The sequence below is a fragment of the Prunus avium genome, chromosome 5, assembly GCF_965620075.1.
Source record: "Prunus avium chromosome 5, drPruAviu1.hap1.1, whole genome shotgun sequence".
Classification (NCBI taxonomy): Eukaryota; Viridiplantae; Streptophyta; class Magnoliopsida; order Rosales; family Rosaceae; genus Prunus; species Prunus avium.
The window spans coordinates 30729997-30744543 of NC_142288.1; the positions used below are offsets into that span (position 1 = coordinate 30729997).

A 14547-nucleotide genomic window follows, 5' to 3' on the forward strand; every position below is an offset into this window, starting at 1 on the left:
CCAAGAGTTTTGAGATTAGTTCTAGGGTTTGCAAAAGTTCTGTAATCTCTATTATTAATCAAAGGAGCGGTGATTTCTCTACCTAGAGAAATCACAACTGGACGTAGGCAAAAGTTCTGCCGAACTAGTATAACTCTTGTGTGTCTAAGTTTCCTAATATTTGTCTGCCGCGCAAATCTCACGGCCTGGAGTTCCGGGCCGAGGGGATGTGCGTTGACATGCGGTTTCCTGCTTTTGGGTGCGGTGCGGTTGTGCGCGGGCGTGCCAGCACGGTCTACCGTGCGTCAAGATGTTGATGAGTGTAGGATGAATAAGTGGTGCGCCTGTTTGAACTCGTCTTCTAATCAAACGATTGTAGCCGAGAGAGGAACTAGTCTCGGCTGTTAGGTTCACAGCTTGAACTACAAGGCCGTTGAGTGATGATGTTGGTGGTGGGTTTTGGGCGGTGCTCCGGCGCATCGCTCAGGGAGCGACGGTCGTATGATATATGGGGTGAGGGAACGAACAACAGAGATGGTGCTCCGGCGCCTTGAAAATCAAGGGTCGTATGATATATTGATGAATGAATTTTCCTTACAGTCTAACACTACTCCTAGGAAAGTAAGTAAAGATATTGAAAGTGTATTACAGGAAAAAATAAGCTGCTTCGTGGGAGGCTTTGGTTTGGTGTTTGAACCGTTGAATGTAGCTTGAGCCTTGTATTTATAGGAAGAGTTCCTGGATGAGTAATCGAGGCTGAATTTACGCATAGTGGAGTCTAATTAGCGTAAGTGGGTGTCCAATCGACATTTGGGATCGTGAAGCATGGTGGTGTGACCCCATAAATCCTGGTGAATCTCGGCCGCTGCCCTAATCGTGGTTTCTGCGCAGCTGGCCGTGGAGACGCATTTATTGCTCTGATAGCTGGTGACCTAATCTCTCAAGCTGCAAGAATTCTTGTGAGAATGTCTACGTCTAATCACTCTGTCTTCTGTCGCCACAACCTGACTTCAGTCACTTCCCACCTTCCCTCATGCATTAAATGCTTATTTGTGGCCAGTGGGTTTGCTGCATTAAACAGGCGCTACTTCATTAAATGAAGCATGGGTCCCTGCTATCACGTGATGATCTGACTTTAATATTTCTGGCCACGGTTTTGCTTGGCCTCGGCCTCGGCCTGCACTCGAGGCCGAGATGATCATGCCTTAGCATTTTTCTTTTGTCTTCAGGAAGGCAAAGCACCTTGTTGAAACGCTGCGTTTCAGTTTTACGAGCAAGTGCCAGGGCCGAGAAAGGGGGCTCCTTCGGCCAGCTCATGGCCGTGATTTATTAGGCAGAAACAATATTTGCTAGTTTAGTCTATTGCCGTTGGTTACATTAAAGAAAAAGATCCAGCAGCGGGTTATTTAACAGCCTGGGGTTTTGAGACTTGATGGATTTCAACCTTGCACTTTTGGGGAAGCAATGCTGGCGCCTTATCCACAATCCTAATTCTCTATGGGCAAAAATTCTTAAGCTAGGTACTTCCCCGAGGTCGACTTTTGGAATGCAGAAGTGGGTCACCGATCTTCCTGGTTATGGGCAAGCCTTATTGCAGGTGGGGACGAGGTTATTATGCATGCTAGGGTTCAGATCTTAAGTGGTCATAATACTCGTATTTGGACGGATAGATGGCTTCCTCCTCCTCACGAAGGAACCATCAACCCTATTCAACCTATCCCTCACGATGCTCCGCAGTTTGTTGCTGAAATTATGGATAAGGACCTGCATAAATGGAATCTTCAGAGAATTGGGCACCTGCTTGATCAAGATTCTATTAACTCAATCTTGTGTTTACCTATTGGCAATGTTAGCCATCCTGATCGTATTGTGTGGCCATGGTGTGTAAATGGGCTTTACTCAGCAAAGTCTGGATACCATCTTATTCATGCCTTGAGAAATGTCTCTATAAGCAATGGAGGTCAGTCTTCTCACTACGTTAATCCGATAGTCTGGAAAGAGATTTGGAAAATTGTTACCCTGCCAAAAATCAGAGTCTTTTGCTGGCGAATTCTCTCGAAGGCCCTTGCCACCAGATTAAATCTTTGCAAGCGGAGAGTGAATGTGAATCCTATATGTCCTTTGTGCGATGACTAGGATGAATCAGAAGAACATTTGTTCTTTCTCTGTCCCTGGGTCAAAATGGTCTGGTTCTGTTCAACCTTTAACTACTGGGTCAATCCCCAAAGTTTTACTACCTTTGATCAGTGGTTCGAAAGCTTAATCCAAATGAAGTTTCCTTCTTCTCTTGATAAACGTAATTTCTTAACCAACATCAGCTTTCTCTTATGGTCTATCTGGAAAGCTCGATGTCGGTTTATTTTTGATGGCTGCAAACCTGAGCCTATTCACGTCCTTCAGTTGGCTAACTCAGCGGCAGGGGACTTCCTCGAGGCGTGTCTTCCCTCGATCTCTAGTGGGATAACTAATATGGAGGTCCTCCCTGCTTAGCCCCATTGGTCTCCTCCTAGACTTGGCTGGTCTAAAGTTAACTCTGATGGTGCATGGAAGTCGAACAAAGCTGCAGGTCTGGGAGTGGTTATAAGAAACTCTGAGGGTGCTTTCTGTGGTGGTTTAGCAAAAGGTAAGGTGTGTCAGTCTGCCCTTGCGACTGCAACTGAGGCTGTTCTCAGTGGCCTAAAACTGGCTCTGTCTTTGCGCCACTGTAAGGTCATGATGGAAACTGATTCTCGAGTTGTGAAGTCTGGGATTTCTGGGAACTATGGAAATCAAGCTTGGTCTATTCTCCCGATTCTCTTAGAAATCCGAAGAATGGCGACCCTCTTTGATTCTGTCGAGTGGTGTTGGATCCCTCGAAACAAAAATCGTGCGGCTCATTTGGCGGCCTCGATTGGAATTGGAACAGTGCATAGGGTAACCTGGCTTAACCAGCCACCACCGTCCTTCGTTCGTGTTTTAAGTTTTGATGGGCTTCCATGCCCCCTGTAATGTAACTTTTTTCCTTGCTGGAACTGCTTCATACACTAAGCTATGTTTGGTTAGTGTCTGCAGTCTCAGCTTTCTGCTTGCTGTTTTCAGCTTTCTGCTTACTGTTTTTAGGCTTCCCTTGTTTCCCGCTTTGGGGTTTAATGAAATTCTCTTTGACCAAAAAAATTACTAATGAAAGTGGAGTTTAAGGACCACCGCAACTATTTTGCAAATTGAAAAACCAAAATGCGAATCGGGTAAAAATTTAAGGATTATTGGACCTAAAAACACCCCTCTGTTTGAATGAGGGAAAATAACTCGGAATTTAGTTAAAAGCAGGGAATTTAAGGGGAGAAATTAACAATTCCATTGTTTGGTAACTTAAGCGTAGAATTTATTAAATATCGCGGAAAAAAATCGTGGAAATTGGGGCATCAATTCTCGAGTTTAATTTCTACCAAAATAGGTGACATTTCACAATTTTCATAGTGCCATTTACAAAATTCTATCATTTACAAAATGTGACATATATAACTCCAAACACTGAAATCTTTCATTTCTGAAATGATGGAAATCTAAATTCCGTAAATTTAGAATTCTATGTAATTTTCAATTCCTTCATCCAAACGGGGGGTAAATTATTCCATAACCCAATATGTGGGAGATTCTCCAATATGCTTATGAGAGAGAAATGTGATATGCAGGTTTTTTTTCAATCAAATAGAAACTTCATTAGATAAACTTCAACGGTACAATCAAAGACACCAACAAGACATTTAAAATACCAATCCCAAGAGGGCAACAAACAAACATGCTAAAAGCAAAACTAACGCGGACAAAAACCACACTAAAACTACTAGCCCACATGTTTCATTTTCATTTTACCTAGATTACCTACCACCAAGATTCATGACTCCCAAGAAACCTTAGCTGCTCTTTCTCTTTGTGAGTCCTAAAGGAAAACTTCATAGGGGGAGGAGGAAAAAGCTTCACTGCCCCTCCTCCCCCTCTTTTCTTCTCGTCTTTTCCTTTTAGGTTAGTGAATGGGGTGTTTTGAAAAAAAAGCCCATTGTGGTGGTTTCTTCTGAGTCGTGGTTAGATTGAAGTTCCCCATCACCCCTTTTAGTCTATATTCTCAATCAAATCATGCTCTCAAAATTCTCTCCCTAATGCTGCTCATGGTCTGTAAATTTGATTCTACATCGTCTTTGACGGAGGTTGCTGCAAATCACCCAATTGTTCTTTGGCAAAGTTGTTGTTTTCCTTTATTTGATTGCTCTTATGTGTAGGTAGATCGTTAGAAATCATATTTCCCCTAGATTTGTTATGGATGCGGTGGTGAGTGTGGCCCCGACGACGCTTCTTCATATGGTGGTGTTAAGGTTCGTCTAGGCTCATGGGTTGTTTTAGGGTTTGGTTATGTTGGGTTTGTGGGCTTTATTTGGGCTTATCGTTAATTGTGGTGATGTGAGCTAGTAGTTTTAGTGCGGCTTTTGTCCGCATTAGTTTTGGTTTTAGCATGTTAGTTTGTTGCCCTCTTGTGATTGATATTTTAGATGTCTTGTTGATGTCTTTGATTGTACCGTTGAAGTTTGTCGAATGAAGTTTCTATTTGATCAAACAAAAAAAAAAACCTATTAGCCCGCATCAACACAATTAGTCATAAGCCTAAACAAAGCCCACAAACCCAATATAACCAAAACCCTAAATCAACCCATGAGCCTAAACAAACCCTACCACCACCACCACCTGAAAAAGCGTCGTCGCGGCCACATAGACTAAAAAGGGTGATGGGGAACTTCAATCTAACCATGGCTTAGAAGAAACCACCACAATGGGTTTTTTTTATTCAAAACGCCCCAATGAACTTATTCACTAACCTAAAAGGAAAAGACGAGAAGCGAGGAGGGGGAGGAGGGGTTGTGACACTTCTTCCTCCTCCCCCTCTATGAAATTTTCCTTTAGGACTCAGAGAGAGAGAGAGAGAGAGAGAGAGAGAGAGAGAGAGAGAGAGAGAGAGAGAGAGAGAGAGAGAGAGAGAGAGAGGGCTAAGGTTTGGGAGATGCAAAGCTATGTTTATATGCTTATAATAATCCACACTAGAAGTTTTATTTTATTTTATTATAAACTTATCAAAGTCATATTCTACAAGTTTAAATGATAATTTGTGATAAATTTGGCAATTGCAATTGATAGAATGAAATTTAAAGAATAAAAATAAGAAAATAGTGGGTATTAAAATTTCTTCACTGGGTTTGAATCTCTTGCTTAGCTTCTAGTACATATTAAGTTGCTTCATGTTTTCTCGTTCAATGTCCTTCGGAATTGCAGATCACAGTAGTTATCGATGTTGCAGAGGGAATTTTCACGGGAGCAATGAAAGGCAAGTTAACCGTGACTTGGCCATTGCCATCAGACATACATCTCTGAACTTTTGAAGTTTTTGGCTGTAGTTTTATCGATCAATTTCAGAAACCTATTTGACATACGATCTATTGGATCAATCTCTTTTGTTTTGTTTGTTTTTTTGTTTTGTTTTCTTCTGGATTGGGATATGGAATCTCAGTCTTAACCATCCAAATGAAAAAGGATAAAACCCCATATGACAATATGACAAGAAAGAACTTGATTTGAGGAAGAAATCACCAGCAAATTAGAGAATAATTATTTCCTACTTTAAGCCTACATGTGGTTCTAACTTTTGAGCCATTTGATGATATTCAAATGACGAGGAGAAGAGAAGTCGAGCAACACAGGATATGTATCCTATGAATTTATATGGTTCAATTATCCTGCAAGGATGAGGTATTCAAATCTTGAGATTGTTAGGCACAAGGTTTAAATCCCACCAAAAAAAGAAATAAATATAAAACCCAAATGGTGTCCCTTACGTTTTCCTAACGCAATGTAATATATAGTCCTGCGACGTTGAAGACATCACAAAAATCACAAAAAGAAAAATCCATCAAATGGTGTCCCTTACGTTTTCCTAACGCAATGTAATATATAGTCCTTCGACGTTGAAGACATCACAAAAATCACAAAAAGAAAAATCCATCTAACTAACAAATCGAATTACAGGATCCAAATCTGAAACCTGACTCCTAGAGATTCAGTTATGCTCATGCAAATTACTTGTCTGAAGTAAACCATTAACCACTTGGTAAACAGAAACAGTCCTTTATGTCATATCTTTCAAAAGCTGTTATCATGGAGGCTTTTTGTTCAAAGTGAAACTATAAACACAAATACATAAGAATGATACTTACAATGAATCCGCAGGCATACGTGTGCCATTGTGTCAAAAGTATTTGACATAAGTTTCCAGCATATATCATATCAATGGGGCCATGATTACAAGCTTAACCAACCAGAGGTGCCTAGTATACACATAGAAAGATAGATGTTATTCAATCTCAATCTGTAGCGGGGCTTCTTCTTCTGGTTCTAACCCGCTAGCATCAATTTCTTCCTCGGTGATCCCAGAGGCTTCCACAGTCCTTGAAACCCAATCCTTGAGTGGATCTTCATTCAAGTCAAGTCGTAAGAGACCAGCAAACATCCCTCCCATGAACGCAACTGGCTCCTAAATGACAAGATATACAGAGAAATGATGGAAATAATAGTATACCATTATGTTGCATTCTCATCGAAAATTCTTTTTATCTAGTGGCAGTGGCATATATCATCTAAAACACAGTAGATGGGAGAGCTGAGGAGAACAAACGAATAATATATAGTATGGAATGCATCTTCATTTAACAGCTCATTTCATAAGAAAATGATCAAAGAGAGTTACTTTTAACAAAGCAAGCATTGAGGTAGTACACGCTACTTGGATTTGGAGGAGAACTACTGATGATACTATCCAAACATGGACAAGACAGATATAACTCAGTGGTGTCTACATCAGGACGTTTTTTGGACCAGGATTTTAAAAGAAAAACAAGAGGAAGTAACTAATGAATATATCAAAGCAAATGATTGTGTTGTGTTATGCTCCAACTCCAAGACCAAGAGTGACATTTTGAATCCATATTTTGCATCCGCATGAGATGCTGTGTTATCAAGATGCAAGAATCAGTTGGTAACAGTCTAATCCCCCAAAAACCCTAAACCATCCAGAATAAACCTCTTACAAAATCATACACTGAATCGGGAGAACAAACAAGCAAACCAATATCAAGATAAAATCCCTACCTTACACGGCATTTGGGAACTCAGAATTGAGTAAACTAATCGGGATTTATTTATATATGAATTGACTTAAGCGCTAGTAGCAGTAACAAGTAGTACCTTAAGCGCTTCTCTGAGAATGGGTTCCTCAGTGGGATTGAAGAAAAACGCCTTAACCCCATCATTGTTCCCCAAACGCACTTTTGTGCTGCTGCTGGGACTCATCTGCTTTGGTAATGTCGATGGTTTTATAAACCCAAGCTTCTTTGATTTCCACTGTTACCCAAATTTGAATTTTTCATAAATCATAAATAAATACTGGCTGGAACACCAGATCAATAGATAGATGAAGAATAGGAAAAGGACAAGTTAAGCCTCAGGTGGGATTCACTCACCAGTGCACAGCAAGGAAAATTCACAACAAAGACTGACATGTTGAGCTTCCTCTGCTGCCTTCTCTTCTCTTCTCTTATGTTGAACCTTAAATGCTTCTTCTGTTCTGCTGATCCCCCGACTAGTAGATTTATTAAATATATATTTTTACAAATTTTGTTTCTCTACGGTTACAAGTTACAAGTCTTCGGCCCGTGGTCCTTGGGCGGGCTTTAGTACAGTCCAGTAAGCTTTGACTCACACTAAGACTCCAAAAGCTACCCAGATTAATCCAACTTTTCAATTTGGATAGCCAAGTGCTGGGCTTTCTTTCGGACTACCTCTATGGATATATATAAGGGTCTGTTTTTTAGGTGAGGTTTTATCTCTTAACTGTTGGATCATGTTAACCAATAGTGGTAAGCTGAGAGCTCGGGAATGGGGTGTGTGCTACTCGAAAGAAGTATGCTTGGCTGGTTTTTGCTGGCATATATAATTGCGATCTAAGGACCATTTCCACACCCTCTTGATAAATCATGGCACAAATTTAGGACCTTGATTCTTGGATGAATTGACAAGTTTGTCCTACCTAAAACTTAAAGTCGCAATATTTAAGCCAAATAAAAGGTTCCGTTGCTCAAAGCTGATATAATTTGTATTAAGTAGAGCTGCCAAGCCAAAGAAAGTGAGTCTCGAGCTTACAACTTGGGAGGGGGGCGAATGATTATGCGCTTGGAAATGTGTTAAAGACTTAAAGGTGGCAATATAATTATTGATTGTTCATACGAATAAAATATATACACACATAAACGGAGCAAGTGGTCAAACTTAATTGCGTTAATTAGGATCTCTTAAACTTGAAGACGTACGACTCACCTCACCTGGATTCATGCCTTTGCAGTTGAACAAGCTAATATATATATTGAAACTTATAATGCACCCCAAAAAAGGGGACATTCCAGAATTCTACCCATGTGGCTCCCAAGTTTTTAAGAAAAGAATAAACAGTTAGAGTCGATGGAGCAGATATAATAATAATTGATAATCATTAGAAAACTGATGATGAATCATGATTGGGGGTGGGTGGGGGTGCCTCCTCTCCTCCTCTGCTAGACTATGAATATATTAAGGGATGATGACAATCTAATTTCTCCTCTGTAAGTGTAACTCGACGTGGTTCCGTCAACGATGCCTGCTCAGCAACTAAATGATTAATTATTACTCTTGTTTTATTTTAATAATAAATATAATCATGTTTGTGTTGTCTTGTAACTTGTAACTTGTACTAGACTAGTGGTTGAATTCCCTTCATATATATATGTTCAAGTTAATTACCGTCAACGATAAATATTTCTGGCTGGCAGAGAGGTTTGAGCTGATCTCTCCTTCCTCCTTCCTCCGAATCTATTAATTTCTCTAGCTCTGATAGGAAATGGTGGGAGACTTTTTCACAGCGAGCAGCCTGCTTCTGATCTCGACGACACTATTGTTCATTTGTTTTCTAGCGAAATTAATTAGGAGAAGAAACAAGGTGGTAATCAGGAGAAGCACATACAAATTTCCACCAGGGACAAGAGGCTGGCCAATAGTTGGGAACAGCTTCAGTTGGTACAATGCGGTCGCAAGTTCGCATCCCCCTCACTTTGTTGAACAACAGGTCAAAAGGTATGCACTACTACTGCAGTCTGCAATTTGGAACGTTTGGCTATATATAATTAATGCCAGCTTTGTGTTTAATTTTGAACAGGTTTGGGAAGATTTTCTCATGCAGTCTGTTTGGAAAATGGTCTGTGGTATCAGCAGACCCAACCTTTAACCGGTTCGTAATGCAAAATGAAGGGAAACTGTTCCAGTCTAGTTATCCAAAATCTTTCAAAGATTTGGTAGGGAAAAATGGTGTGATAACGGTGCATGGAGAGCAACAAAGGAAACTCCATCGAATCGCCTCCAACATGATGCGTCTAGAGAAACTCAAATTTAATTTCTTGGAAAATGTTCAAATGGTTATGACTCAAACTTTGAGCAATTTTCCAAGCAATCAAGTAATACTTCTCCAGGATGTTTGTAGAAAGGTAACAAGTTCCAACCTCTGATATTGATTTTCAGGATTCTCCTCCATCGCGTACCTAAATAATAACCATGCTGCAGGTGTCTATAAATCTAATGGTTAATCAACTTTTGGGAGTGTCGAGCGAGTCAGAGATTGATGAGATGGCTCAATTGTTCTGCGACTTCGTTGATGGTTGTCTCTCTGTTCCAATCAACTTTCGAGGTTTTGCTTATCATACTGCGATGAAGGTGCGTACATATAATTAACTTTCCACTGGAATTATATATGACCTGTCACCTACAAGGTCCCTCAAATAAGCTTATATATGAAGGAATCCCTCAATTGAAGCTCTTTTTTTTGTTTTTTATTTGTTTTGTTTTTGTTTTTTTTCTGTTTCTTCTGATTCTTTATGCATGCAAACTAGTAAGTAACTAAATTTTACAAATGTGATAATCAATGTGTAATTAATGGTTTCGCAGGCTAGGGGAAAAATCATAACCAAGATAAATAGGATAATGCAAAACTACAGAGAACAAGGCGCAACAGAAGTTGGTAATGGTGTGCTTGGGAGATTATTGGAGGAAGAAAGCTTACCTGATGAAGCTGTAGCAGACTTTATTATCAATCTTCTCTTTGCTGGGAATGAAACGACTGCTAAAACAATGCTGTTTGCAGTCTATTTCCTTACTCATTGTCCCAGAGCAATGAAACAATTGGTGGTACTTATACTTAACTTTACCATTCCTGGTCGTCTTACGGTTTTTGCTGCTAATTAATGAGGGCATATTGTAATCTAATTTTCTTAGACAATACGAAGCAAGTCATGACCATATATGCATATTTTGTTGAAGCTCTACTTGTTATTTACTTCTTGTAGAATGCCCCTAAAAGTAAGGTCACTCAAATCACATATATCTCAATTAATCTAAACATGTAATACTGTCAAAATATCTTATCCTTTCTCTTTGAAATTAAGGTCCCTTGATGTAGAAATTATGATCATGACAGGATGAACAAGACAGTCTCCGAGGCAAATTTGTTGCAGAAGAAATGCTTACATGGCAGGATTATAAAGCAATGTCTTTTACTCAATGTGTAAGTAGTCACATGCCGTGATTTCATATTCGAGATTTTTAATCTTTCTTCAACTTTAATTTAAATAAAAGAAGACTCCAACCTGAAACAATATTCTGCAATTAACTTAGGGCTACAATTGTAATTATCCTTTTTCATTGATAGCATATGATGTCTGTGTACTAGATACCTAAGTAATCTTCAATATGTGCAGGTCATTGATGAAACACTTCGCCTTGGGGGAATTGCAATTTGGTTAATGAGGGAGGCGAAAGAAGATGTTGAGTACCAAGGTACGTAGTTTTATCTCTTTTTGTATATCTGCATATGTGTATGATATTTCATCCTCTCAATTTCTTAATAAAGACATCATATCATCTATAAAACCAGGAAAGGGTCGTATTCAAGAAAACTTACAATTGTGTATTTAGGCATATATATATATATTTGTTGTGTCGCAAGTCCTATATAGGAGTCCACTACTCTGTCTAAATTACGTACCACCTACCTTAAGTCAATACCTTAAATGGGTTAGGTCCACCAACAACTTGTATCGAGCCACTTACGTATATTAACTCTTTGTCATGTTGTTTTTGGGTAGACTACATTATTCCAAAAGGATGCTTTGTGGTTCCCTTCCTTTCAGCAGTTCATTTGGATGAAAATGTGTACAATGAAGCCCTCACTTTCAATCCATGGAGATGGATGGACCTTGAAAATCAGGTTAGTGACCTCTAATTACAAACGTTAATGGTGTTCTTATCTTTTTTATATGTTTTAAAAAAAAAACATGTACGTAAGTCATATTTTCTGTGTAGGAGAAAAGAAATTGGAGAAGTAGCTCATTTTTTGCACCCTTTGGAGGAGGAGCCAGATTCTGTCCAGGAGCTGATTTGGCTCGCCTTCAAATTACCCTTTTCCTTCATTACTTTGCGACAACATATAGGTAATTCTTATACATACATTTCAATATTTAAAGCTTAAAAAATTATTATACAATCACGATCGCGAATAAGCTCTTTGAAAAATTATCCATGCATGCACTCTCCTGAAATCTTTTATTGTTCTTGGTCATCGTAAAACCTTATATATGGATTGCAATCAGATGGACTCAGCTTAAAGAAGATCGGATGTCCTTCTTTCCCTCAGCTCGTTTAGTGAACGGCTTCCAGATTTGCTTAACTAGACGATCGACGTGAACAGTGCAAGGATATGGAGTTATCCATTTATTTTATTTCGTATTCAACAATATATGTGTGTAATTAAATTGACTTTTGTGGTACAACAAAGGGTTCAAAATATATAATGCAGAAATGAATGTTGCTCCACTAAACACAGCCGATCCTGAGATTTATGAGGGACGAAAAAATCTTATAACTAAAGCCTATCACTAATAAAAGATCATGAACTGCTATCTTGCAACAAAAGGATTTTCTAGATTGTTTCCCCACTTCCTCCTCTAGTCTGGCTGTTTAAGTTTTCTGTTTGTGACTTAAAGTAAAAATGAAAAATTGGGGGCCTCAGGGCCAACCCATTAGTACCTTTTATAAACACAATTTATCCCTTTACAAATTTGGGGGCCTCTCTCTCCACCCTTTATTTATGGTATATGGACAATTTGTCTGCTTAATTACATGTTATTAGCTAGGCAGATCAGTTTGGCCATACATGATCAGGGGGCTAATTATTATTTATCACGACTGCATTTTGTTGAATGCAATGTTTGCGAAAAAGTTAAAAGTAGAATTTAGTAATATAACAGAGAGTGTAGCCTAATTATTTCTGTTGAGGTGCAGGCATGTTTATAAATATATGTATGCATATCATATCTCCACATCGCAAGATGGGCGTAAGACTTAATTAGCATCTGGATCTTTTGATGCATTTTAAAGCACCAGATGACCTTGTCAATGAGCGGACAGTTTTGGCATTAACAACTGTGAAAGTTTGTTCTCCGTTATAGTTTGGCTTTGCTCTGCCGGCACCTGTTTCCACGAAAGAAGCCCAATTTTCAAAGATATCTCCTACCGAGTAAAACTTCCAGGATTCTTTGTTTCCAATGCTGTCCTTCCTCCAAGTGATCTGTGCATTGCATTCGAACTTTATTAGTAGTAGCTAGCTATATATATATATATTCTTAATACATATACATTTGAGTTAATTACCTCTTTATTGTTTCTCGATTTTGGTGCAATGAAGAGGTTGGCTTCACTCTTAACGCTAGGGTTCATGCTTCCCCCAATGGCATACTTCGACCATTCTCTGTAGAGATTGTTCACGACATGAGCATATCCGTAACGAATCCTGCATGCATGCATACATAATACTCAGGCTCAGGAGCATGACCTTGTCTTGGTCTCTGAACCAATTGTTGGAGACGGTGATATCGGTAGATCCACGAGAAACATCGAGGAGGCCATCCTCGCACTCATACAGTGTATTGTGGTCTATCCAAACCTTTGATGCAGTAACCAACCTGATTGCATCTCCATCAACCTGCCCCAGTGGCATTATCTTTCCATCTGGACCCATAACTAAGCTTGGTGCTTGGGAACGGCAATGGTGGATTCGAAGGCCATGGATGATTACATTGCTTGCCTGATGGATATATATGTATAAAATATTCATTAGGGAATTAACATGATATAGTCTGTGGTCGAACCAAAAATATTAAAATGATCTACCAATTTCCCAAAAAGGAAAAGAAAAATAATTCCATCTATGAACGCGCTCTAAACTCAGAAGAAAATTGATGTATAAGATGAACACTTGGACGCATATATATTTTATTAGGTACCTTAAAGACCACCAAGCATGCATTACCAGCAATGTGAACGCTAGGACCTCTTCCGTCAATGGCAGTGAAGCTACTAACGAGAAGTGGTTTCTCAAGCCTAATGCGCATGTCCCTCTGGAAGGTGATCCACTTTTTCCCTCTGATCATGGTAGCCCCATATCTCAAAGTTCCTGGTTTGGGGTCTAACGCATTGTCACTTGGGTCCGTGACTTGATAGTATACGATATCTCTCCCTATGTTGTTGCTCATCTTCCCAGAAAATCCCACTGAGCATAAAGCAAGTTCCTTTCGGTTCCTTCTCAAATCCGAGTTCCATCTCCAGCAACCATCGATCATGTTCAATTTCAAGCCATCAACTTTGGTTTTCTTAGCGAAACTCAGGTTTGGAACGAAGCTGGCAATGGCGATGAAAAGGCCCAAAACAAAGCACCAGATATTGGCATTGGGACATTCATGACAAGCCATCATATGTGTTTCAAACTTACAGATATAAAAGAAGGAGAATGGAGGGAGAGATTTTTATAGCCAGATTTAACATTCGGTAATTGCACCTAAGTTTGTTTAGTTGTTGAGGATCAGTCTTAATGGTTAGCTAGCTGTCACGAAATGGCTATGCACGGAAAATATGAAAGTTTTGCAGTTTCACTTCTCCTCCTCAAGTTTAGCTCGTTATCTATCTATCTTCGTGCTTGTTTTTTTGTTAGCTATCTTTGTCTAGCATCCAAAAGAAGGGAGCGATGGACTGTTTAACCGTGTTTAGTGGTGGAGCAATGGAGTCCTATGATTTTCAACAACTACGTAGTTGCATACATCATATATGGTTAAATTTGTAGTGAAAATTCCCCACCCCCCCTCCACCATACAAGTCCGTTAATTAGTGCATTGGCTTAGAGAATGTGAAGGTGAAAATATCCCACATTGGAAAGTTAGAAAACCTTACAAGGGCTTATAAGGTGTTGGGCTACTCCCCCATTGCTTGGTTTTGCGGTTGAACCTCAACTTCCTTCAAGCATGAAGCAAGTTTAGTCCTGTCCAGTTATTTAGAGTTTGATTTCAGAGTTCATAATGAACGCGGTTTCTTCAAGAAAAAAATGAATGAAGATCTTTTAAAACATACAATTTGAAAACCGGT

General features: G+C 39.4%; 2 protein-coding genes and 1 pseudogene across 3 annotated transcripts; 1 reads left to right on the top strand and 2 right to left on the bottom strand.

Moving 5' to 3' along the window:
- Positions 1 to 6110: 6110 nt before the first annotated feature.
- On the bottom strand, positions 6111 to 7675 carry LOC110745345 (UPF0426 protein At1g28150, chloroplastic). Its single transcript, XM_021945427.2, has 3 exons — positions 7518 to 7675; positions 7243 to 7398; positions 6111 to 6532 (listed from the first exon to the last, which is right to left on the bottom strand). The coding sequence occupies exons 1-3, from the start codon at positions 7554 to 7556 to the stop codon at positions 6353 to 6355; spliced, it is 375 nt and encodes a 124-aa protein (XP_021801119.2). The 5' UTR covers positions 7557 to 7675; the 3' UTR covers positions 6111 to 6352.
- A 1198-nt stretch (positions 7676 to 8873) lies between these two features.
- On the top strand, positions 8874 to 11947 carry LOC110746274 (Cytochrome P450 superfamily protein). The gene is made up of 9 exons (XM_021946484.2): positions 8874 to 9159; positions 9242 to 9566; positions 9643 to 9792; positions 10024 to 10263; positions 10553 to 10639; positions 10833 to 10911; positions 11220 to 11341; positions 11437 to 11564; positions 11724 to 11947. The coding sequence occupies exons 1-9, from the start codon at positions 8927 to 8929 to the stop codon at positions 11815 to 11817; spliced, it is 1458 nt and encodes a 485-aa protein (XP_021802176.2). The 5' UTR covers positions 8874 to 8926; the 3' UTR covers positions 11818 to 11947.
- A 231-nt stretch (positions 11948 to 12178) lies between these two features.
- On the bottom strand, positions 12179 to 14142 carry LOC110748235 (putative pectate lyase 16; annotated as a pseudogene). The gene is made up of 3 exons (XR_015836058.1): positions 13416 to 14142; positions 12784 to 13216; positions 12179 to 12700 (listed from the first exon to the last, which is right to left on the bottom strand). The product of XR_015836058.1 is annotated as a putative pectate lyase 16 (transcript).
- Positions 14143 to 14547: the final 405 nt, after the last annotated feature.